General features: G+C 38.4%; 1 protein-coding gene across 1 annotated transcript in view; it reads left to right on the forward strand.

Moving 5' to 3' along the window:
• Positions 1-27,919, forward strand: part of LOC148364738 (plexin-A2-like) — a 150,494-nt gene that overhangs the window by 18,283 nt on the left and 104,292 nt on the right. Inside the window, exon 3 of the mRNA XM_088338937.1 lies at positions 17,486-17,620. Within this exon, the coding sequence (XP_088195063.1) occupies positions 17,486-17,620 (135 nt within the window). The remainder of the gene's footprint in view (positions 1-17,485; positions 17,621-27,919) is intronic.

The following is a 27,919-nucleotide window of genomic DNA, read 5'->3' on the forward strand; positions in this document are numbered from 1 at the left end:
TTCGGCGCCAGCTGCGGCTCGTTCCCTCCTATTTAAGCTCAATGCTCTCACTCACCCCTTGTCAGTCCGTCATTGAACCTCTGCACTCGCAAGACGTGTGTTTTGACTCGGTCCGGTATCCTGCTTGTGTATCTTGTCCGGTATCGATCCCATCTGTCCCGTCCTGTCTGATATCTGACTCTAGTCTCCAGTATCGTGTATCGATCCCGTCTATCTCGTCCTGTTTGTTATCTGATTCCAGTCTCCAGTAACTGGTATTGATTCCGCCTTTCTCGTCCTGTCTGATATCTGACTCCAGTCTCCAGTTTCTGGTTTCGATCCTGTCTGTCCTGTCCAGTCCGGTATCGATCCTGTCTGTCCGGTGTCTGGTCGTGTATCTGGTATCGATCCTATCTGCCATGTTCTGTCCGGTATCGACCCCGTCTGTCCGGTATTGATCTCGTCCTCTTCCTCTTTTTCCACGCCGGACTTCGCTATCGATCCCGTCTGTCCCGTCCTGTCCAGTATCTGCTCGGGCATCCTGTATCTGGTTTCGATCTCATCTGCCGCTGGCTTCCTGTTTTCCCGCGCCTGACTTCTCGGTCTTACTTCTTCCGCCCAGCGATCACCGAATCACTGGCGTTTGTGTTCACGCGCATGACTGCCCCATTCCCGTAAAATAAAGCTTGTGTGAAAACGTTACGCATCTGGGTCCTCCTCCTGTTCTGGTTCTTTCAAATTTATTTATTTTTATACAAACAAATTGAATAATCTGAGCAGTATACATGAGCATAACTATCCGATATACGAAAGACGGATAATTTTACAAGAAATGTAGTTATAGAAAATAAAATAACATTTAAAATTAGTTAAGTTATCTGATATTAGAGGAGATGATATTTCTCTATCTATCTATATACCTTCTACCTTGGTCATATCCCTCAAGAGGGGCGACCGACAGCAAGACACACACATACAATAACAAAGAAAATAAAGGGAAATAAATAGCAAAAAAAAACACACACACACAAAAATTTTTGGACCATGGCCAACCCAATTGCCCAAACACCCAAACAAGTTAGGCACCTCGGCACCCAAGTTGGTCATGCTTTCTTTCTGAGAAATAATATTTCTCAGCTATGATAAATGTATGACAAAGTCAGCGATTTGCATTGTGTAGGAGGTCGATTAATTCAACCGTTGACTCATAAAACGCCCCAGTAAATCCATAAAAGTGTGGCGTTGTAAATCATGTTTTTATTGACTTATGTTTGCCCCATATGCACCTCACAAACCAAAACAAAAAGAACAAAAGCCAAGTCTGTGTTTTTGAAGGCAAAAACAGCAGCAAGTGTCTTCTTTCGACTTAACCCGTAGCGGACTCAGCACGTAACAGCCGTTGAGCAGAATTGATTTTTGCAAGAAAAACGTAGCGTGCACGGCAGCACAATGAAGCCTGGCGGGACGTCAGCGGCTTGCGGAGCGCTAACCTGCCGACGCGTAGCCGGCGTACTAATGCCGTCCCCTGCCGAATCTCCTCGAGATGTTGGCAACATTTTCCCTTCCCGCCAGCCGCAAGCCCAGCAATATTTTAGACTCATACAAGTTTAATGCGTTCCTCGGCACTGCGGGTTTGAGAACCCGTCCTTAGCATTTGCGCCGGTTCCTCTCCGAGGTGCACGCTCAGGAATATAAAGTGCAGGATGCAATCAGAATGGAGCAGTCAACGGGTCCTTTGCACAGCTCTGCTACATCCTGAATTTAAACCCACTTCTCGGTTTTCCTGTCTTTGTTGACTGAAGAGACTGATGAGATCCGTCAAGCCCTTGTCGTCATAGCTACTGAGGTCAAGCATACCCGGTTTATTCAGTTTGTCCAATCTTGAAAGAAAGGAAAAGTGGTACTTAACTCTAATTTGTGAAGAGCCTATTTTACTTATGTGATCAGTCACCTGAAATGAAAGTGAAGAGCAATACAAAAATGTTATTGCAGTCCATTTCGTACTCTTAACAAACAATGTAGATTTTAATATGTTGGTTTCTTTAAAAAGAACCTATAAAGAAATTCACCTATTTTGAAGAACGGACTTTCTTAAAGAGTTTTTATTAACTCTTATAATAATAGGATGATATTTTTCTGGCTTTTGTTGTGTTTTTATTTTGATCTAATATTTAAAGGTTTGGGTGTGTTGTTTAAGGTGTCCTGAAAAGGTTAGAAGTAGAATAGTCTACAGTGGGACCTCGCTACTTCACGGTTCAACCTTCGCGGGTTCAGAGCTTCGCGGGCCTAAAAAATGATAATAATAAAATAAAATAATTAAATTAAAAAAATACTAATAATTTTTAAGCATTTTGGAAGGGGCGTCGCTACTTCGTGGTTCCACGTCCACGGGTTCAGAGCTTTGCAGGTCTTAAAAAACAATAATAATATAATAAAATAATTTAAAAAAATAAGTAAATACATTTTTTTTAAGGGGCGTCGCTACTTCGCATAGTTTCACTTTTCGCGGGGGGGGTTTGGTCCCCATTAATCGCGATAACCGAGGTCCCACTGTATTAAGTATGCGTCAACAATGCTCAAAAGAATTTAAAGGACCTTTATAATTTATTTTTCCACCAAGCTTATCTGCTTTTATCTTTTATCAAAGTTGTTTGGGTTGGAAAACATTAAGTAGGAGAAATTAGGGGGCATTGTTTTGTTTGTTTTTGTTAGTGTAGCATAACAATGGCGAAAGTAAGGAAAGGCCTGTGTCAAGTACAGTCCAAACCCCAACCCAAACCGCAAGAAAAAGTAAAAATAGAAAAATATTTTACTCGAGCGCATCTAAGAAATGCGCTTACATGCTTGTTCAACACAAGGAGCTTGACAGAGGCTGCAATGATCCCACAAGGAGATGGCGGACATGAGTAAAAAAGTTCAAAATCCCGTACAGCTTCTATATTGTTATATATTTTTATATTCCCCTAATATTTGCAGTTGATCTTTGCAGTTGCATTGCAATCGTGTATAATATAATGAAATTGTAATGTATTCAAAATAATAGCAGATACAAATATTTGGTTGCATATTATGACAATGATTACTGTGAAGGATATTAAAAGCCATACTTTTTATAATTATATGAATACAAGCCTACAGTAATCGCTGACATCAAGTGGTGATACCATTAAAACTAGATACATTAAATTTATGTTTGGAAACATGGTTAACCATGGTCGCCCTTTTCATGGGTAATGGATCTGGCATCGGTGGGATACGGGCTTGGCAGGAGTGGCTTGTTACGTAGCAGTAACAGTAGGCTGGACCTGCAGCACCGCTATTGCTTTCTCTCCTGACGTCGCAGCAGTCTCTTCCTGGATTTGACAACAAACCACGGAGCACCCGCTGGTGATCTGCATTCAAAATACGTTCATATCAACGACAATAAAGTCAATATAATTAAAAATCCACGGACTATCGAAACCGCGTTACAATAAGGGATGTATGTAAACGCCCCGTCGACCCTCCCTCCCTCTTTTAAATCTTTCGAAATACTTAATATGTTGAGAATGGTTACGTGTTTAGTTGTTTTCATAAGATCCAGCTGGTGGCATGGCTTAGTGTCACAGGTCACGTGGCGGGCCAGTGATTAACGGTGGCTTGTAACATACGTCTTCACCTCAGTGACCTTTTTTGTTCATTAGCGCAACTCTATCCTCATTAGCATGCATATGCAAATGAATATGCGGCCTATTCGATATGCACTCCCCTCAGCCATGACGGGACCATATGCACAGCCAGTCAAGCTAAAAGGCGGCCAGTTGTTTGAACCTTATGGTGCGTGTTGCCTTATTGAACTCAGCCAAGGGAGAATCTGGGAAATTTTTTTGACAGATTCAGGTTCGACTCAAGGATTAAACCCAATTAAGTGCATGTGATGTTTCTCTTAATGGATTAGTATGTTATACATTTTCTCCAAATAGTAAAAACAAAAAACAAAACGTATCCTTATTTGATATACAGTGGCCCCTCACCATATAAGACACATTTGTTCCCGGTTATAGCTTGTATCTAGAATTTCTTGTACCTTGAATAAATTTTCCCCATGAAAAATAATTGAAAAATAAATAATCCCGGCCTCCCATTATCATCCACGTTGGTTCTAAATAACTATAAAACTTTTCTTCAGGACCACTAAAACACATTTAATAGTAAAAAATAACACCAATAGTGACCAATAATAGTCACAATAGAGAACAACCCTGACATCAGCTTGTGCAATCTTCTTTGCAGGTGTCCAATAGTAGAAACAACTACTTTATTTTTTATAAGTAAGCAGAACAAAGTTATTGCCCGTTTCTAAGCACTCACAGTCTTCTTTTTTGCCCAAAAAGGTATCACACAACCCAAACATGATCGACTAGACTAGTCCCCGCATGAAAAGCACACATACTGTACTCATATTGTTGCTGTTGTGTCTACCTAATTTGGTGTAAATTTGGTCCAAAAATGTTGTTGAAATACATTTATTCAATGCATTGACAAAGTCACTCATTCAACTTTTCAACAAAATAAACACATAATTTTGAATGTGAAATGAAATGAAATGAAAGGATCTGCATTTATATAGCGCTTTTCAAGTCAATGACTTCTCAAAGCGCTTTACATTGTGCTTCACATTTCCCAATAGCGGCCGTGATCTGTGCAGCCATGTAAGGCACTAACCTGCTTATTGGGGGTAATTGGGGGTTCAATGTCTTACCCAAGGACACTTCGACATGTAACACGGACAAGCTGGGATTCGAACTGGGATCCCTTAATCCTAAAATGATCGCTCTACCTCCTGAGCTACTGCCGTTTAAATGTCTTTTAAACCAGTTTTTAATGGTTGGGCGAAACGTTACCATAAAAATACAGTAATAAGATACATAAGATGATATTAACGAAACATAAGTTTATTAAAAGAGAGTTTATTATGAGCACCTATTATAGTCGGCAGTTGCTAAAAAAAGTTGATGCATGGTCGTGGAGGAGTGGAGAGAGGTGCAGGAGGAATGAGGGAGCCCGATAGACCACAATAAAAATAACACAACACAAGATCCCGGGATCAGGTCTGTATAGGGGGAAATGCACATGCTAATTGGGACGAGCTGATGCTCAGCAGTCTCAAGCACTCGGCCCTCTAGTGGCAGCGTTTCGAAATTTTCGGAACTTCGACTTTGTCTCTTATGTCGGGAAAGATTTTTTCTCAAAAGTCTCCTTGCATCTCAAATTTCTTGTAACTAGAGTAGCTTGTATGTTACAATGTAATAGTAAACACCATTTAAGTTATAAATGGTCACATCAAAAGGTTCTTATTAATTTATTTTAAAACAAATTGTTACATAAAGCACCTCCAACTATTGAGAAATCACAGTACCAATACCTCTGTATTTGATACGTAAATTTACAATCCGCACAATAACACATTTTGAATATGGATCTTTTTTTGTGACACATGTTCATTTGCAGAAAGTACCTTCTTCTGCTGCAACGTTTGTTTTTTTTAAATATCTTGGCCTCTATCTGCAGCATATAAACGTATTAAAATATTTCAATTGAATGATTTAAAATCATCTGAACAAACTCTGATGTTCTTGGTTGTTTTCATTCTACAATTCCTTACAAAAAACCTTCTTCAGTAACCAGCCTTTCCCAACTCACATTGTAATATGAGGACCTATTGCTGTGTAGTGACCAGTGTTCCCTCTAAGCTGCGCGCGTGCGCAATTGCGCACTGCTCGCACAATCTCGGAGCACAAGAAAATCTAGCCAGCGCACAAAAATGAGGGCTCAAAATTACTTATTAAGAAGCGACTTAAGTCAAAGTTACAGTGCATGAAGGTAAAAATACACGGGTTCCCCTGACGTTGTGTCCTAAATGCGGTATTTTGAAGTCGAACGAAGTGGAGTAAAGTTAGTAGAGTATGTTGAGAACCGTCTCTTCGGCTCGGCTCACTAAGAAGAGTCCTAAACGGCTCTTCAGGTTGTTTTTGCTTCTTTAATCCCAACATGACCAAATATTAAGTAAAATTATGCACAAAATGACTTAAAGGAAGGGGGGAATAGAACAAAAAAGGAAAAAATACAAAAATGAAAAAGTAGTGAAAAGCTGAGAAAAAAGAAACAAAAGGAAGAGAAAAAAGAAGGAAAAATTTAGAAAAAAGCCAGAAAAAAGCCAGAAAAAAGAAAAGAAAGAAATGTAGGAGAAAAGTAAATAGAGAACAAAAAGAAAAAAAGTAACAGCTCGGAAAAAATAAACACAATGAGATTTTTTTAAAGGAAAAAAAAAAAGGAAAAAAAAAACACAGAAAAAAGAATAAAAAGTTTGTGTTGCATTCAAATAATTTCCAATTATATCAAGTGAATCGTGTTGCCAACATTGTACTTCCACTAAAAAATGTGATTCAGTACAGTTCTGTATCTTACAACCGACTAAATAAGCCCACAAAAAGGTTAATATTATGCGACAAAATAAATCAGGAAATAAAAAGAAATGGATATCTTGTGAAAGAATTGTAAGAACAAACGACGTATGTAGGCCGTACAACCTTTGCAATTGTACATGAGTCAATTCATTCAAAAGAGAAAAATAATTTTGCATTGCCGGAAACTGAGCAAAATGTAACTTGATGTCAAGTTTTGGACATGTTTGATAGTTAATTATCTTGCCACACTTGGGATTAGGGTTGCTCACTGTTGTTTCAAGCGTTGCTCACCGACTTTGTGTGAACGCTCAGACCCGTGGAAAATTACAGGGAACATTGGTAGTGACACAATTAGCGTTTATCATGTGGCCCTTACAGTAACTGTAAAATGTTCATTTAGAGAAGCACTTGAAAGACATTTATCTAGAGCGGAGCAAAAAACAAAACAAAACATCCAGGCTCTTTTTATGAGTAAATTTGAGGATCTGACTTTCTCGTCGGTCTTTGAATGTGCCTCGAGTGCATTATACAATGTGAGTGAGTAGTTTTACCCAGTCATTCCTGTTTCCTGGTGACCCATTTTTTTAAAAGAAAAAGTAGGATATAAGAACATTGATTGTGAAATAGCTTCAAGTCACAGAGTTGGTCTTCATTATTTCTAAAAAAAATAGTTGATACTTTTACTGCAGTCCCTCCCATCTTTTGGATCCAAAGATTTCATGTTGCTGGATGGGAAAAACAACAAAATAAAATACAGAAATAATCGATTGTGTGGAAATGATTACTGTGGTTTAGTGCTGCAGCTAAATTAAGATATTCTTGACGCCAAAGGTAATGATCATAATTGCAATGCATTTACTTACTGGAAGGAGATTCACTGAACAAAAGAGAGAATTGTAAACTACCTTGAGTACTCAACACAGCGTGTAATTGAATGTTTCGGGGACGCACATGGTTAGGGAATCTCCGTCAGGACTGACGGGGGGCATTCAGGGGAAGAACTTTGCCGTTTCATGCCGGCTTTGGATGGCATCGTTGGCAGGCGTCGGAGCGCTCCCTGCTTTTCATGTGAAGTCAAACGGCAGTCAGGGGAGCCTTAGCCCATTCAGGCAGTCGTTGCCAAAAAGGTTGTAACGTGAACTGCAAAATGCTTGGACCATGACGTCGGTTTGTCGGAACACTCCATTGAACAGGACTTTCTTTAAAATGATCCTCCATATCCATGGACAGAATTACATAACTTGCAAAACATCAATCAGAATAAAGTCCGTGCTATTCACACCAGTCTAATTAATACCAGGATTTTTCTAGTTTGCAATTCATGATTTCAACCCTTTTGTGGGTTGCGTGGGGTTTTGGGTTGATGTTTTTGGTTTGTGGGCAATAAAAAAAACATTATTTTTGAAAACGTTTTTGTTGTTGTCATGCACATTTATAAAATAAAAAATAAATAAATAAACAAAAAAAAAATACATATTTTTATGTGTATATATATATATATATATATACACCGTAAATTCCGGACTATAAGCCGCTACTTTTTGTCTAACTTTCAACCCTGTGGCTTATTCAGTGATGCGGCCAATTTATGTAATTTTTCTAACGGCCGCTAGCGGCGCTCGAGTGTTGCTACCATTGACTGCCCCATCAAAGCTATATTATTATTATTAAAGCTTTGAAAACTCTCTCTCTCTATTTTTGTAATGTATTTATTTGTATTTATTTTAGACACTTATTCTGATATGTTTTGCACGGGTGAACGAAAAATGAGGGGCGGAACAAACGCGGGGTGCCGAGTTTAAGTGGGGACCTCTAAAGGTGAGGGACAGACAAGGAAAGAAGAGGAGGTATAAAGTTGGTTAAAGAAAAGGGAGTTGCGTGAGTAAATGTCTTCATCTGATATATTTTTCCCACCCTTACCTTTGGAAATATACACTTTTTTCCTTGGATTACTTTTAACGGGACCCGGACTCTGCAGGTCTGCATCAAACTTTAAGTACTGGTATCATTTTCCGTTCATTTTGCCGGCTGTGATTTTTGGACTGTGGACTTTAATGAAGGACATTTAGTTTCAATCGCGGGACTTGAAGTCGGGTTTGGGTTAATCTTGTGTTTGTGTTACATTTTTCTAATGTGGGCGCATGCGGCATATATACAGGTGCGGTTTATGTATGTACAAAATCGGTTTTCCTCTTAAAATGTGGTGGGTGCGGCTTATAATCAGGTGCGCTCTATAGTCCGGAATTTACAGTGTATATATATATATATATGTATATATATATATATATATATATATACAGTAATCCCTCGGTTATCGTGGTTAATGGGGACCGCGACCACCCGCGAAAACTGAAATTCCGCGAAGTAGCGGCGCCCCTTCAAAAATGCTTAAAAAAACGTATACAGGTATACAGTATACCCCCCCGCCATTAAACCGAAGTGATCGCTGGCATGATGGCAAGGAGTTATTGGGTGACTCATCCAGAACTCTTCACACTGGAACTGAATGTACCAAAACATGACCCACAAGTGTAGCCAGGTCTTACATAATCAATTAACACGGAATAGGACTGCGGCGAAACCACTACGAACCATTCAGTATGATTGTATTAACCATTCTCAACCACATGCAACCATCGCAGCTTATTTCGCTTGTTAACACTACCGGCTACATATTGAAAATAAAAACAGTGAAAATGTGATATTTGATGAGTGTTTGTGAAGCGTTTTGGGAAACAACAGTTTAAAAAATGGTCTGTGTTCATTTTAATGAAAGTGAAAGAGCTACCTTCTGACAATAACAACATACTTTAGCTAGCGGCATCGAATGGCTTTTACAACAAATACACGAAACCACACACAATTAGCCGTGTTTAGGTAGTACAACCAACCGCTCGCTTTTGGTATAATAAAGTCAAACTTTAGATGAAATGTGACAGAAGAGAATATACTTACGTTGCGTCGCCGAGTTCCACGATGATAAACAGCGCCACAGAAGAAGAGCGGTAACTCACCATGACTAAGCGTTGTGTCAGGGCCTCCCCCTCCCCTTCAAAATAAGAGTGTCCAGACTATGTCTTCAGTTCACATAAGCTCGCGCTTGCTCAAGTCAATAAATGCTTTTATTGAGAAGGTAAGGTATATTTTTTAGACTCTACTATATAAGTCAAAATATGTAATTTGTTTTGGTACATCAGATTGATATTCTAATGCATTGTATAGTGTACAACAAATAGGACATTAGGGAGAGAAAATGCTCATTAAAAAAAAATCATCTTTAGGTATGGAAGACAGGCAGACACAGAGAGCCTTGTTAATGAGACAGATTGGCAGTGATTGGTAGCACAAAGCGCTTCAGGCCTTCTGGGTCACCATCCATATGTCTCAATTGTCAGCTGAATTTAGGACTCACGCAATGATTGGTATTTTCTGTGGATTTTACAGCCTTTACCAGATAAACAAAATAACCTGACCTATTTGCATGTCTCCCTTCCTTTGAAACAACAAAAGAATCTGAAAATGAGTCTGGAAAAGAATTCAAGGTCAACACCATGTTTCTCAGCGTTACAACAGAGTTCACAAGACTTCTGGAGAGTGTTTTCTTTGGCCCTGAGAGAGCGCTAGTAAATTCTTACATTGGGCCATGTTTGCTTAAGGCTCAGGTTGCAGACTTGTTTGTGGGAGCCATGCTAATCGGGTTGTGTGTATCCACTGCAGGTTGTGTAGCAGAATGCTGTTCTCAAGGAAGGATGTGGTGGTTATTGGCTTAGACATTATTCACGGGTTAAATATGTTTCACCCTGATGGCTGTAAAGGCCCTGGGAACATAAAATAAGACGAGGGACTCTGCTAGGGGTTTGCGGATTTAGCTCTGATTTGGTGATGATTTGGGTGTCATATTAAGTGTAGCACTGCGGTTTATGTAATTCAAAGTAATTATGATGTGAAAGTCATCCAGCAGTGCACAGTACAGTTTGGTATATATCTCCCTTTTTGTTGTATACTAAAACAGTTTTTTGTATTCCTCATTCCAATTTAGTTACTTTATTTATTTTACCAAGTCAAAACTCAAGTCTTTTTTAATTCACTCAGTGGTTTAGAATGACCAGAGAGGTGTAGCACGCCTAAAAAATTCCACCAAAAAATGCCATAATAGACTTGCCTCCACCGTTAAACCATGGCACTGATATTTTTATAGTTTAGTTGACACTAAAAATAAGGAGAAAAGACAATGAATAATTTTGACTTTGCAAGGAGAACAAAAGAGGTTTGTACCAAAAACTCTCAATATGTGAAAATTCCAACCTGTTCTAAAGGTCCCACGCTGAGCCCTTTTTTATTAAACCTCCTGGGTTACAAAAAGGAGATTGGCCATAAAGGGTTTGGAAATTAAAAAACAACAACATTATTAGTGACGATTATTTAAACAGCGCATAACAGTCAAATAATGAACAAAATAGAGGAATAAGAGTCAAAATAACGAAGTCCCTGGCATCCTGTATGATCTCCTTTGCAGGTGTTTAAGTAAAAAACAGAACTACATTCTTTATTGTAAACGAGCAGAATACACATCACCCATTTTTAGATAAGCAAAGTCTACTTTAACCCAAAAGGGCATCGCAAAACCCAAACCACAGTCGACTAGATTTGTGAAACACACACATACTCGGATACATGCTGAAGTGTTGGATCATGTAATATGGTGCATCTTTAAATCTAAAATGTCGTGGAAAGATGTATATTTATTGCATTAACAAAGCAACATTTCAACGTTTGTTTTTAAACCCCAAACCCCCCCACATCTTTTTCAATAATTTCTCAATCAGTCTTTAATGGGTGGGAAAAATGTAACTGCAAAAAAAACTAAAACAAAATTTAGTAATTTTCAAGTGGCCACCAAAGTCCAGCCATCCATCCATTATCTGCATCGCTTATCCTCAGTAGGGTCCCGGAGTTGCTGGAGCACATCCCAGGCAGTGGGCAGGGGACACCCTGAACTGGTTGCCAGCCAGTCGCAGGGCACACAGAGACAGACAACGCAATCTCTCTCTTTCTTACCTAGGGAAAACTTGGACCGGCCATTTAACCTCAAAATGATACTTGCAAGAATCCTATTTTTTAGACCTCAGCCTTAAAAGGATGTTAGTTAAAAGTCCTAGTGTGATCACAGCCAATTTATGTTAACAGTGCTTTTTTTCCTCCAGTGTTTCTCATCTGTATTATTTGCTACACACAGAAAAGAGCAAAGGTATTTATTGTAAACAACAAGGCAACCAGAAATTTAATACATAATATATGCAGGGATCAACCCTACAATTATTTTTCTTAATTATGCAATCAAATCAAACAATCCACACGCCCAGCTGTCGTACAATGTTTTAGTATTGCAACAATGAGACATCTTGACTCACTGTCAATATAGAAGGTGTAATTTCAGGTACATGCTCTTACCTCCATTAAAAGGGATGCAACCAAAACTGATGCATAGCTACTGGTGCAAAAGTTAGCATATACCAGATAAGGGCAAACCGTTGCCCGCAAGACACATATGGGCAATTTTTAACCTGGCCGGAACAATGATAATAGTAACAAAATATAACAGTTTGTCCATCCATCTATTCATTTTCTGCGCCTCTTATCCTCACAAATGGAAAAATCATACAAATAATAATGTTTTGGTGGCAGTCTTGGCAACTGTGTTCATTTATGTTTGTTATTACTATTTTTAGCCATTTCCTTTTTTTGTCCGGATATTTAAAATTAAAATCTATGCATATTATCAAATGTACTTAAAAATGGTCATAACATGTTACTTTTCTTTCATTTCGAGTTTTTCAAAACCCATTTTACGAAATAAATTAATCTATTAAATATAGCATGTTTATGTATATGTCTGCATGAACATTTATTCATTCATAAATGCATGATAAAAAATTGGATAGGCCTATATCATCCCCCGCCCCATTGTGTATCAGTATCAAATTTGAGACTCTGAATTGGCAGATTTAAAAAAATCAAGGATTTTTTTCCTTCGGCCAAACTTTTTCACCCAATGCAGAATGTGATTCAAAAATTTGCCCCACCCTTAGAACCTGGATATGGTTCGATTTTTCTTTTTTTTTTACATTTTTAGAATGGAGGCAACATGAGTTGGAAAAAAAGGATAGTAATAGACCAACATGCACTAAGAATTTGTTGGAGTTTGCTGGCATTAGCAGTGTTAGCATTAGCAGTGCTAGCAGCTCTAGTAGCACCCATCGGGTGCTGGGTTGTTGATACCGATCACCTGAATCATTATCAATGTACCACACAGCTTGCTAACAAGCTGAACATTTGCATCACGAGTTGAAGGAAAGAAATTCCCCAAAACACAGGACATGCAGCCTTCGAGGCCCGGGTTGGCCACCCCTGCGATGGACTACTAGCCATGGAAGTTCCACAAGACATAGTAGGAGACATGGGACTACCACTTGTGAGCATGTTTCATCTTAAGACAATGCGGGATAGGTGATTTGTTTAGCATGTAGGCGAGACTTTTACTCAAAAAAATATTATAAACAATAAGACCTCGTAAATTATAGCAGTGTTCTCATTTGCCGGCGTCCCTGCGTCCTATATGCATCATTTTTGCTGGGGACGCATAGTGTCAAGTCAACGTGCGTCCCTGGGACGCAACTTTTTTGACACAAAATTGTTATTTTTACCCGATTACATTTTTTTTCAAACAAAGATTTACCGCACTCCAAACTTTTCGTCAGCAGATCCGCCATTGTTGTTTTGGTCTCGCGATTCGAGTTTTTGTCTGCACGCTGATCTCGGCACACGAGATTTCGTTGTTTCGAGATTACGTCATTATTGTGGTGGTTGTCGTCGAGGGAAGGTGAAGGCTAAGTCTCATCTCATCAGCCGTACCGCTTATCCTCATTAGGGTTGCGGGGGGGCTGGAGCCCATCCCAGCCATCTCCGGGCAGTGGGCAGGGGACACCCTGAACTAGTTGCCAGCCAATCGCAGGGCACACAGGGACAGACAACTCATTCGCTCATTCACACCTAGGGACAATTTGGACCGGCCAATTCACCTGAAATGCATGTTTTTGGAACGTGGGAGGAAACCGGAGTGCCCGGAGGAAACCCACGCAAGCACGGGGACAACATACAAACTCCGCACAGGAAGTCTGGAGCTGGATTTGAACCCACGACAGGTTCCCATGACATGAACTGTGCCGCACAAGCGCTAACCACTGCGCCGCCGTGCTTCGTGAAGGCTAAGTATGCCTCCGAAAAAAGTTAGCATTATGTGATGATCAACACAAAATTGGTAATTTAATCAGTGTCAGTAATAAGTCAAAACTTAATGCAGAAAGTGATAACAACGGCAATAATTCCGGCACGAAAAAACGGTGGAGAAATTCTTCGGAAGATCGCGAAGGCAAGGAAAACACGTGTGTTGAAGCCAACGATTCGACGAAAGAAAACAAACAAAAGAATACTCCTAGCAAGGACTTTTCTGCCAAAATGGACTCAATTATATTCCTGGTAACGCTATTAGGAGGATGATAATGGATTGGACCTTGAGAAGGCATTACAACTGTGGCGGGACAGCAAACCCCGAAGAATATATGAATTCGAAAATCTGAAGTGATAACTTGCTTTGTATTACCAATTAACTGATGATTAAAACTGCACGAATATATAGACTAATATTTCAGCAATATATTTTTGTATAATGTACAATATTTTTGTGAAGTGAAAAATCTGAAGTGATAACTGCTTTGTATTATCAATTAACTGTGATGATTAAAACTGAATGAAAATATAGATTAATATAATTATTTCAGCAATATTATTTTGAATAATGTGCAATATTGCTGTGAACTGAAAAATCTTGAAGTGATAACTGATTTGTATTACCAATAAACTGTGATGATTAAAACTGAATGAATATATAGACTTATATCATATATTTGTCGCCAATTTTCAATGTCAACCTCGATAACACTAAATTTTGGGGACCCGTAGATCTCTGTTGGGACCAGTGTTCCCTCTAAGCTGCGCGCGAGCGCAATTGCGCACTGCTCGCACATTCTCTGCGCACAAGAAAATCTAGCCGGGGCACAAAAATGAGGGCTCAAAATGACTAATTAAGAAGCGACTTAAGTCAAAGTTACAGTGGATGAAGGTAAAAATACACGTGTTCCCCTGACGTTGTGTCCTAAATGCGGTATTTTGAAGTCAATGTTGAACGAAGTTGAAAAGTAAAGTCAGTAGAGTTTGTCGAGAACCGGCTTCTTCGGCTCGGCTCACTAAAAGGAACCGGCTCTTTCGGGTCCTAAACGGCTCTTCAGGTTGTTTTTGCTTCTTTAATCCCAACATGACAAAATATTATGTAAAACTATGCACAAAATGACTTAAAAGAAGGGGGGAATAGAACAAAAAAGAAAAAAATACCAAAATGAAAAAGTAGTGAAAAGCTGAGAAAAAAAAAAACAAAAAGAAGGAAAAATTTAGAAAAAAGACAGAAAAAAATAAAAGAAAGAAATGTAGGAAAAAAGTAAACAGAGAACAAAAAGAAAAAAGTAACAGCTCGGAAAAAATAAACACAATGAGATTTTTTTTAAAGAATTTTTAGAAAAATTAGACAAAAACACGGAAAAAAATAAGACAAAGTGTGTTACATTCAAATAATTTCCAATTATATCAAGTGAATCTTGTTGCCAACATTGTACTTCCACTAAAAAATGTGATTAAGTACAGTTATGTATCTTGCAACCGGCTAAATAAGCCCCCAAAAATGTTAATATTATGTGACAAAATATATCCGGAAATAAAAAGAAATGGATATCTTGTGAAAGAATTGTAAGAACAAACGACGTTTGTAGGCCGTACAACCTTTGCAATAGTACATGAGTCAATTCATTCAAAAGAGAAAAATAATTTTGCATTGCCGGAAACTCAGCAAAATGTAACTTGATGTCAAGTTTTGGACATGTTGGATAATTAATTATCTTGCCACACTTGGGATTATGGTTGCTCACTGTTGTTTCAAGCGTGGCTCACCGACTTTGTGTAAACGCTCAGACCCGTGGAAAATTAGAGGGAACATTGGATGGGACCCATAGATTTTTGAGCATGCGAGTCCCCGGGACCCATCACTTTTCAGAGGTAAAATGAACACTGTTATAGAACGGCAAACTGCTATCAGCTTCTGGTGCGTAGAATGGATGCAGTAGCCTGAAAGGCGTCGCGGTGTGACGGATTGATGAAGTTTAACAAGCCCAGGGGATCCAATCATGTAATCAGCCCGTATTGATTGTCTCTCCCCGTTCAGAGAACGTGCCACAACGCGCTGCCTGTCACCCTTGGAAGGCCTTGATTCAGGTTGGCACGATGCTCAGGTCCAGAGGGTGGAGTTACTCCATCACGATGCAGATGCTATGCAACAGCAAGTGCGGTCGTCAGCCCCTCAGAATTCTTTCTAATTAAAATGCCTGAGAAATGAATGCGTCCTCACCGTAATTGCATTAAATGGTTGATGATCTGGCCTTCCATGAATTTCAATTGGTATTTAACACAATTTTGCATTGCTAATTAATTTCTTTGTTCCATCCATCAAGGTTGTTTCGGAAATTATATTCTTGGGCTGGTGTATTGGTAGTGCTCATGGTGTTTATACCTTATAGTTTTGTAGAGAACTTTGGAGTAATATATTCTTGCAATGCATATTTCAGGGACTTGTTTTATTAAATCTGCAAGACAGTGCTTACATTTCATCACACTAATAAAATAAATGCATAACTTACTTTTTGGGCCAAACTAAGATTTATGGCTAAATAAACTTCCCATAAAAAGCTGCTCTATCTGCATACGTGCCCAATTTGGTGAACCATTCATATAGAAGATAACAAACAAACAGAATTTCTGCCTATTTCATGAACTTGACATAGACATTTTTTCTCTTGAGAGAGATATTTTTTTTCTTACACGTCCTAAACATTACTTAACCTATTGTGTTATTAGAGTGAGGAAGATAGCTGTGCAACTTCAAAGTGTGATCTCCAAACTTACAAGCCCAAACTTACAGAAAAAAATGAATAAAGCGTAACCATAGAAACACCTACCTTTTGAACTATTATGTACATTTATTTTTGTTGTATTTAACAGCGTTTCCAACATTATTTGAACTGTGATCTTTGGTTAAGTGAGTCTTGTCAGCTCTTCCAAATAGATTCAAGCCATAAATCAAAGCAGTATTTTTCTAAACTTGACAAGTATGGAAATTTTTGCCATCTTTGCAGCAATCTGAAATATTTTAGAGCAGTTTAAGCACCACATGGAGCGTTCTTTTGACAGCAGCGCCCCAATCAATATGCCACTTATTACCCAGACAGGCACATTTCATTTGTTCCGAGCTCAATTACATGTCTGTGTTGTCTAACAAGAAGGGAGATGGACAGCAAAGCCTGCACTGGTGGAAATCTATTCCACGCCCCAGAAATCACATTCAAACACAAATATGTCTAAAAGGTTAAGATGGCATGCTTAATGTCAGGGATAAATGGTCTCATTTCTTTTGAAATGAGCATACACTTTTGAAACAGTGCTAGGTCAGGTTGATAAAAAAACATGATCTTAATTCTGTAGGTTGAATTCACGATTCACTGATCCCATTACCACCTGGCTCATAGGGGCACCACTTTCTGAGGGGTGTCTTGGGCAAGTGCAGCCTGGCGGTTCCTATCCATCTCCAGGCCTTTTTTTGGGTTTGAGTTTTGATGCATAACATCAAAGGAAACTCTCACTGTAGCTTAAAATCCTACTTTGAAACTATACAACTGGTTTGAAACGCAAACTTGAAAACCTAACACTGAAATCCAATCCCGAAAAAAAAAGTCAACATTTTTTCAACGTTCTATTTTTTCAAAAATCGGATCGCATCAGGGAGTAAAATTTGTGAGCAAATGTAGGATCTTTTTCTATATGTTTGGCTTTGAGAGGCGATATTTTTCAAAACCTGAGAGAAATTTTCAAGTGATGAGAGTTTTGTTTTCATGTCTAAACAGATCCGAGTAGATGGTCCACTGGATGCTGGAGTCTTGTATGAGACAGTGACTGTGATGAAGGACAACAGCCCTGTCCTTCGCGACATGGCCTTCTCTCTGGACAAGAACTCACTTTACATCATGTCCGACAATCAGGTAAGCAAAAATAACCAAACATTTGGATTGAAAGTCCTTTACAAACCTGTGTCTTACAGAAGTCGACCAGAGGGTTGTGTGATTGCTTTTAAAGGAGTTTTCATTTTATACCCCTTAAATTACATTACAATACATTTTGAGAACGTACTTAACTCGGCCTTTCATTTCTGATTACAAAGATACACATGAAAAAATGAATGTATGGGTTAATGACTGGACATCCAGATTATGTAATGGCAATGTATTTAAAAACGCAATCTATTTTTAAAAACAAAGTCCTTGTAATGGTTCTAGCAAAGGCTGTGGCCCTACAATCAGGAACTGAGGGAATTTTACAACTGCCCAAAAATATTCTTTTAGAGTACAGTGGAACCTCGGTTCTCGACCATAATCTGTTCCAGAACCCTGTTCGAAAACCGATTTGTTCGATCACCGAAATCATTTTTCCCATTAAAAATAATGTAAATCGTTTTAATCAATTCCAACACCCTGAATGTTTACTTTGAATGTTTAACGTAAACATGAAGCTAACCCAGGCTAATCGTACGTTCGCGTTATCATAATCTTCCGTACGAAAGATTACGCTAACATGAATGTGTAAAAATAAAAAAATCAGGTTGTTTACAAATCATTTAACACCCGGGTCTCCACAACTAGTGGTGAATGATTCACTGGAAAGGGGGCTCTGTTCCAACACCCTGAATGTTGGGCTCCGTTCCAACACCCTGAATGTTTACCTTGAATGTTTAATGTAAACATCAAGCTGACCCAGGCTAATTGTACGTTCGCGTTATCGTAATCTTCCGTACGAAAGATTACGCTAACATGAACGTGTAAAAATAAAAAAAAGGATAAAGAAAAGAATTATGAATAGAATTTCTTACCTTTGTGGTGGTCAGCAGAAGGCGCAGGTGGACGGTGGTGCTATTATTTCTTTCCTAAATGACATAGTTGTACGCACTACTTTTCTTTTTTCACCTGTAGCAACTTTGCTGCTTGCACTGACTTTCTTCGGAGGCATAATTAGGGGCTAAAACACTTCGTCCACCTATATTAAAAGCGAAAGCAAAACGAAGCACATCCGCACGCAATAACAGTTGGTCACGAAAAGAGCGATCTACACCCGTACGCCGCTCAGCATCGCACCCTAGCGTACGCACTCACGCATTACCGGCGTTCGAACTACGATTTTTTGACCGAACAGCGAAGAAAGAATTTCTCGAAATTTTTTGTGGGACTCCGATTTGTTCGAACTGAGAGGCGTTCGAAAACCGAGGTTCCACTGTACATTTTATTATATACAAAATGTGTTCTTTATAAACAGATGAGGTAATATACTATACCATAATCGTCAATTTATTATAATTTTAATGAATTTTGCTTTATGCAATATAAAGGTGTAAATTTGGCATAAAATGAATGTATTTAAATTATTAATGGCATTGTGATTATAAGTAGTGTTCAAAAAAGTTGATTAAATGCATTGGGATTGATCTGTAAAAAAAGGATTAACCATCCAGTAGGATTTTGTTGTACTCAGTCTACTTGATTTCTGCCATTTTGAGTATCAATTAGGAAAACCACAACAACAAAGTCCAAGAGATGGTTAATTGATCCATGTATAATTTCCCTTAAATGTCACACAACAGGACCCGTATTTGAGCTTTTTAAAGTTCGAGAAGCGGTTGCTTCTAGTCCCATACTCTAATTATATGTAAATAGGAAAATTATCCAAACTAGCCCCAAACGAGACAAGGTACAGTACCTTAGAAAGACAGTTTAATTTAAACATTCTCTCATCCAAAATCAAAGGAACGTCCCAATTATATCTGCTAGTTCAGCTCTCAAGATGACAAAAACAAAAATTGGAATTTATTTACAGTCCCACAAGTTGTGGGACAGAGCAATAAACAGGAGGTATTTTAGAAGGAATTGTTGAAGAAGCAGGCTGTATTATGGAAGGATGGGCCGCTGTTCTAATTATTTAGCCATGCGGATCAACATTGAGTGCTTGCGTCTTTTGTACGCAGCGCACGCTCATCCGATAGCAAAGCATTATACAGTAGGCTTTACTTGGTTTCGTTTGTAACAGCCTTTGACTTTGCCTCGCTTGGCCCGCCATCACACGGCCGTTTGTTGTTGTTGCGGTCGTCAGACATTGTATATTCCACGCACTCTCTGCAGATAAGAGAGTGCGAGCGAGTGGCGGTAATCACTCTCCCATTGCCATCATGTGATTATTTGGCGGCTGAATGGCAACGAGAAATGGGATTAGGTTTCCTTTGCTGCTGTGAAAAGCTTTGGAGCTTTGGACTAAGGCACGGGTTCTGACAATGTTGTTGGTTGAGGGAACTCTTTCAAAGAAAGTAGTTTTCTGGACTATAAGGCGCACCAAAAAATCCATATGTGGACAGACATTAAAAAGTGCACCTTTTTATACAAAAATTGTGGTTGATAAAAAGTTAAAAATACGCTGGACCAAAAAACCTTTAAGAAGCATATACATAGAGTTTTCTTCCAATACATTCGTGTGGTTTGTTGGTTAAAGGAAACAAAAGCGAAGAGCAGAACTTCAACGGCAGCTCAACTTTCAAACGCTAATTGCAAATGCTTTTTTGTAGTTCTTTGGACCATACGTTTTCATCAATATGTTACAAATTGTGATAATTTGAATTAAGATTTTAATGGTAACTTTTGGTACAAACTTAGGTACGCTGGTTTGAATAGTTGTTCAGAGTGGGGTACAACATTTAAAATGTCCTTAAAAAGGTAAAGGTACAATATTTTATCGTACTTTTATCGGAGCTGTTCACGACTCTCGACACATCAGGGAACAGGAAAGGGGGGATTGGAGAGTGATTTAATGTGTGTGCTTGCGTTTTTTTGTTATTGTACCGTGTAAGTATTAAATGACTGTTTACAATACAATCGAAACGCAAACCCCCCAAAAAATGATAAAATACTGTCCAATAGTGTGTCCAAGAAATGCACTTACTTGCACACTCCACACAAGCAGCTTAACAGGGCGCAATGATGACTTAAGCCAAAAGATGGTGTCAGCGAGTAGAAAATTTCAGAATTCTGGACAGCACCTTCAAATTATACTGTATACGTTAAATGTTATGCCTTACATATAGAGCGCCTTTAGAGTTCCCTCGTGTAGTTAACATGTTAATTGTTTGTTGACAAAAATATTTCAATCTATGTTATAAATGTATTTAGTTTTTTTTATGCAACCCCAGCTTTTTCAGTAGTTCTAATTCCATTATAGTCAGGTGGGGCCTATTTATGAAAAATATAAATATGGGAATATATAGCAAAAGACTGTTACTTGGGGGTAGGCCTTTTAAACCAGTGCACCTTATAGTGGAGAAAATACAGTGTATTATACCCCTATATTTATTTAATTATATTATTATTTACATTTTCTCCAGTGGTTCAGACAATTAAAGAGAAAGAAGACTTACATTAAACAGGCTGTAAACATAGGTGTCCTATTAAAAACAATGTGTAAATATGCCATTACACACCTAAACAACACATTCACCTTTACAATTCACACCATCCAGAGAACTGAAATATCTGATTAAGCAAATAAATAAAAGGGGGAGATAGATGCATAATAATAATACAACATATAATTCAGTTATTGTTAATGTTAATAGGAATAAGAGGCAAAAAAGAAAAAGAAAAAAGTATTTATAATTTAAAAAAATAATAATAAAAAATTAAAATAATTCATCTATACCAAACGGCAGGATTTTTATGTGTGATAAAAAAATGGTTTCCAGGTCTCGTGGAAGGCCTGTAGGGAACCTCTAAGGGAGAATCTGATTCTGCAATATTTCATAAATCTATCTGTTGTGTGTTGGAATCGATGTATGTACCTATTTAAGGAGGATGTGTCACGTACCAGGAACGGAGGCGGGACCCAATCGCGTTCGTTTTACTCAGTTTTTATTAAGAAGGAGAACAGGACTTGCATCCACGATCCCATGATCGTCGGTCATGGGTAGCAGATAGCAGGAACGCAGAAGTGGCACTTCCGTGTCGAGCGAAGGTAGCCGTTGACACCGAGGCCAAACAGGTCGATGGCTGGGGGTAGGCGCAAAAAGTGGGTCTGGGTCTATTGGGAAGCCGAGGACTACATAAATAAAATGTAATGATGTTTTTGAACATTTGAAATGTTGATAGCCTAAATATGACGTAATTTATTTGACATTGATCCAATAGCTGAACAAAGCATAGGTGGTACCATTGTCAACCGATATTTTTCCACAACATTTAGCAGTAAAAAGCCTAATACTGAACCATACCTGATTCCTATGACTATATTTCAAAGCCAAAGAATAATTCCTCTGCTTCATGTCAAACTGGGTTGAGGCGCTTTCAGGACCTTTTGCATGCAGAGTGCGGATGCCAGGAATATTATGTGGAGTGCTGTCTTCTACAACAAATGGAGGCGGCTCTTCCTTTGGTGTGATAGACTCGAAGAGACAAGACATCTCTTATTGATGAGCGTCGGTCGTTCAAGGAGAGATGCAGCCTTCCTTGGAGGAGATGGCCGAGTTTGCCGCGCCAACAATGATGCAAAATCCACAAAAAATCCAGCCACCTTAGCTCCCAATGTTATCACAACTGTGCAGCCCTCGCCAACACGAAATGTCTGTATGTTGCAATATTTTTGTGCTTCAATCGTCGATTAAAACTGTCATATTCCCAATTTGAAACCCTAACTTTGATTTGAAACCTGTTTAAAATATTGACTAGTTTAAAACCTTAACGGTAAATCACACAAACCATGATTTGAGACTTAAACCCTACTTCTGACTCTTAAACGTAGACCGCAGTCAATTAACCAAACCCAAGTCGATTCCGCTGGGGGAAAAAAATGACATATTGAATTGACTCTATTTAATTCAATATTGATCAAAATCGATATTTGAAACAAAAAAATGAGTGCAAAAACACATTTAAAAATGTAACTTGGACTATATGTTTTTATCAATATGTTACATACTGAGATTCAAAATTGATTTCTATTGCAGACCAAATGGATCCAAACTGTTACCATATATTTATTTTTCGGCGGTACGCAACAAATATTAAAAATGAGATTTGAGGAAATATGGTGAAGAAAATATCCTGTCCCAATAACGTTGTTCATTCTGAAACTTTCTACAACCGACACTTTCTAGATGTGAACACATTTTAAGAAAGTGCACGATGAGAATATTTATCTTCTAAACCAGGTGTGTCAAACTCATTTTAACTTGGGGGCCACACGATACAACAAACATTCTCTCAGGGGCGAGAGAAAAGGAAAAAAGGAAGAGAGAGCAAAAGAAAGACACAGAGAGAGAAAGCGACAAAGAGGAACAAAGAACGATAAAAAGGGACAGATAGAGTGAAGGGGAGAGAGAAAGAGAGAGAGAGAGAAATAAATACAAGTAGCATGTCTTTGTGAGAGGCACCTTGCTTTGGCAACATCAAGTGGCCATATTTCAACATGCAGCTTGTTTTTCTCTTGCGCTTCCGTCAGCGTGGCCTTGCGGACCGGATTCAATCCCTTCGGGGCCGGATTCGGACCGCGGGCCTCCTGTTCGACACCCCTGTTCTAAACCTTTCACTTTTACTTATATTAACATTAATTGTTTTACTGCTATCTCAGTTGAAATGGGTTTGTCTGTGAATGAATTAATAATTTGCGACTGACGAATAAATATTCATCTTACTGCTATTTGTTTAGTTTTTTGGGGAATGTAGGGATGGTATTTATCGGCTTTTCATTAGAATACTGAGCCAGGAACAAAATCCTGCAAGTCTAACTTGTCCTAGCATCTCTAAAAATAAGTTGCTATGTAGTAGTATTGCAAAATAACTACAACATTTAGGCACTATAGAATAGTTTGATTGTTTTTTAAGGTTTTGGTTAAAAAATATCCCTTTTTCTGTTTCTAAACTGTAGAGTCAGGCGACCCCTATAGTAACCGAGTCTAATGTTCTCGAGATCAAGTCCTTGCCTAAGTCTAGATAGGATAGTGAGTAAATAGTTTCAGGACAACAAAATTAAATGTTATGTACTGTTCTTAACAGCTATCTGACTGAACTCTATGCTATGGCATAGTATTAAGCATGTGTTGTGAAAAACAACGCTTTCACAACATTGCTCACTGAATCTGCAGTTCTGTTCGAGTATGCTTAGGTTTTAGCTAGCCAAAGTGAGTTTGTGATGGGTGATTAAACCAAATTATATAGCGATTACTTGAAAAAAAACATTCAAAAATAATGTGAGCTTTGGCGCTCCTAGTCAGGTTAAGTAATCAGCTCAATAGCTGCCCAGTAGCCATGGTTACTGGGTGGCCAAAATCAGTGACTGTCTTTTTTACAAATGCAGAGTTGGACTTGTTACTTTAAAAAAGTAATTAGTTATAGTTACACACTACTTCTTCCAAAAAGTAACTGAGTTACTTACTTAATTACTCTATAGTAAAAGTAACTAGTTACCATGGAAAGTCTTTATTTACGTGTCTTTAAAAAGAAGTTGACATTTTCTGAGCATAATTCGAGTCAGACAGGTATTTGATTCTAGAACCTTGTCATATTTATTATACCTTGCCACCAATAGATTAACCCTACACTTGAAGTGCGACCAAAAGAAAAAGTAAACTATATCATAAAATAACAATCATTAACAAGCATGGCGGCGCAGTGGTTAGCGCGTGTGCGGCACAGTTCTAAGGTCTTGGGAACCTCCTGTGTGGGTTCAAATCCAGCTACCGGACTTCCTGTGCGGAGTTTGTTCTCCCCGTGCTTGCGTGGGTTTCCTCCGGGCACTCCGGTTTCCTCCCACATTCCAAAGACATGCATTTCAGGTGGATTGGCAGGTCCAAATTGTCCCTAAGTTTGAATGAGCGAGCGAGTTGTCTGTCCCTGTGTGCCCTGCGATTGGCTGGCAACCAGTTCAATGTGTCCCCTGCCCACTGCCCGATGATTGCTGGGATGGGCTCCAGCACCCCCGCGACCCTACCGAGGATAAAGCGGTGCAGCTAATGAGATAATGAGATGAATAAACAATTTAAAGTGTGTTTAATTAATTAAATCAATCTTGAATGGTCTATCATAGAGTTGGGAATTCCAACTGTTTTTAGAAGAGCGGCTTTTTCAGCTCGGATCACGAACAAGAGCCGACTCTTTCGGCTCCCAAATGGCTCTTCAGGTTGTTTTGGTTGTTTAATCCAAATACTGTATTACCATTTATTATGTATAATTATGAATGACTTAAAAAGGTGGGAAATAAAGCAAAACTTCACTGAAAAACAAGGAAACATAAATTAAAAAAGATAAAATACAAAACAATTTTGACCTTTTTTGTACTCAACAAATTCAAAGTCAACAGCACATAATCTCTGAAAAATGCAATTTGGCTAGCCTCAAGAGAAAAATAGCGTCTCAAAGGGGATTGGCTCTTCTGTTCTTTTGGGAGAAGTGATGTTCAACTTGAGGAACAGTAGCACTTTGCCTTATTGAACATATGTTTTTACTCCATTACTAGAGTGCCGTCAAACATTACTATAAACAAAAAACTAGTGGTTACTCAAGTAAGCCATGTGTATTAACCATATTTAAGGTTAGGAACCCATGGCTTGTGAGCCATATATGGCTCTTTCCATGAGTACATATGGCTTGGAGATAAATAAAATTCAACTATTGCACATTTCTCTGTGGCATTCCAAGGTCAGGCTATTTCATCCGATTTAGGTGCATGCGGAGGCAAGGAACACTGACTTGATAAAATATTCAGTCCAGTATATATAAGGCACATTTTCAACTGCAGTTCACAGTCAGGGTGTCACACCAACATACCCCGTTTTTGTAGTAGGTCGCTAAGAAAGCCTTTGAATGGAAGCTCATTCAGTCTAAACACCTCACTTTTCATTTCATTTATTGTATTAACATTTTTTGTTGTTGTTTCTTTTGTTATTTATGGGTATGTCAATTGTATATAATTTGTGTTTGTGTTGCTGTATGATGGAGAAATCGAACCTCGGTCAAAATGTGTGTGAGAAATAAAAAGTTATAAAAAAAATAAATGGAAGCTCATAAAACCATGTACGTTCACTGCTGAGATACTCTATGATAAAAACCCACTAATCAAACTGCAAATAAACAAAACGCCAGCAAACCACTCAGAGCAATTTGGGTGAGCAGTAGAGGTGGGCGGATCCCTGCCCAGTGCAGTCTGTGCCAAAGGTCAATACAACAATATCCTTATTGTCTGCAGTAATTTTTGACATTTTTACAAAAGAACATTGCTCGCACCTTGTTCTCTAATCAATATTTACGACAAAAATGACAGTCAGAATAAGCCTCAATACTCTTATGTAACTGAGGGCAAAAGACACATTTTAAGTGGTATATTTATTTTGATATGGGACAGGCTCTGGCATAATTCTTATTTCATAGATGGGATGAAATCATCAAATGACACACTGTGAAATAAATTGTGCTGAAGAATTAGCTTGGATTTTTTTAAAAAAGATAAGGTGTGTCTCTCCTAAAAAATGTTATACAATTTTTGGATTTTATGGCTTTTTGGATCAAAAAGGTTCCCGACCCCTGATGTAGTTTGTCTAAAATCACAATTTGCAACTATGCCTATAAATTAAAACCCCATGACTGCTCTTACGCACCCATTTTAAAATCTGTTTTTTAATCTGAAAAATAAAACATCATTTGAAAACCCAAATCCTTTGTGAAATCCCAACTATTGTTTAAAACGGTAACACAATCAATTTTACAACCAAGTCTGTCCTTTATAAAACCCTAATCCTAGTCCAATACTTGCCTTGGAACCTATGTAGTCTTCGAGCTCTATCCTGTGTTTCCTCTTCAGACATTTGCTTACAGAATACTTTTCCGACCACCACATGATTTTTCCAGCAGATATCAGAGCTTTCAGCATTCTTACACAATAAATAAACTGAAGTGGGAAGAGGAAGTCTGGGTTCTAAATCTTAAATTTTCAAATTTAGTAAAATGATCCATTGGTGTTGAGATAATAACACGTTCTGAATAATAAGTGGTGTATAGGAACTAAATACACCTTCATACTTCCAGACTGAAAGAAGAAGTTTGAGATCACTTTTAAATTCATATAACTTTGCATCTAATATTAGATGAGGTAGGATGTCTGTGCTTGATAATAACAGAGAAAAATAATTTGTATATTATCCATGCCTTTGTATGAGTGGCAATACGAATGCATTTTTTTCACTCATTGGAGACATGCTAACTCTTAAAACTGATCACAAACATACATTTTGAGATGGTGTGGTGAGTTATTCAGTAACTATGAGTGTTTTTAATTGGTAAACTTTAAAAAAATAATAGATCAGAATTTCTTTGAATCCTAGATGTTATACAAGGCATTATCTGTATAATTGCTGGCCTGAAATTTTATTTTTGGATGGGGTTTGTTTGTCTTGTTTCAATTTCAAACGTGTCTTGCCTGCAAGAAAAATAGTAACGGGGCCAAGCATTTAGAATATTTTGCTTCAGCCTACTTCCATGATTCTATAATAAACGATTGTGTTGTAATCCTGATTGAGTGCAAATATATATTCATCTTTTTTGTGATATTTTTGTGCTGTACCCAAATAAAATAAACTGAAACCGGCTACCACTCCTCAACCATACTTGTTTAGAGAAGGGTTCACCACCCTTTTTGAAGCTGAGAGCTACTTTTTGCTACTGATGGCACAAAGGGCTACCATTTTGATATTCAAGTCAAGTCAAGTCAAGTCATGTTTATTTGTACAGCCCCTAATCACAAAGAGTCTCAAAGAGCTGCACAGACCACATATTCTTGCAAACCACAGACTATTATGACACCATCCCCTGAACTAAAACCTACACGAGGGCAAATAATACATGGATATTGTCAACATAAAATATAAGTTATTCGTGTTTTAAGCTTAGATTTAAACATTTTCACAGAGGTTGCAGATCAAATCTCAAGGGGAAGAGCATTCCACAGCACCAGGGCCCAAATGGAGAACGCTCTCGAACCTGCGGATCTCTTCTTGGCTCTTGGAATCACTAGTAGACCAGCATTTTCAGAGGGAAGGCTCCAGACCGGAACATAGGGGGAAATGAAATCTGAAAGATGTGAGGGAGCAAGTCCATGCATGATATAGTATACTGCCAAGAGAACCTTGAAATCACATCTTCAGCTAACAGGGAGCCAATGCAGGTTAGCTAAACTGCGGGAATGTGATCAAACTTTCTTGTCTTAGT

The sequence above is a fragment of the Urocampus carinirostris genome, chromosome 6 (genome assembly GCF_059441175.1).
Source record: "Urocampus carinirostris isolate Australia breed hairy pipefish chromosome 6, RoL_Ucar_1.0, whole genome shotgun sequence".
NCBI classification, from domain to species: Eukaryota; Metazoa; Chordata; class Actinopteri; order Syngnathiformes; family Syngnathidae; genus Urocampus; species Urocampus carinirostris.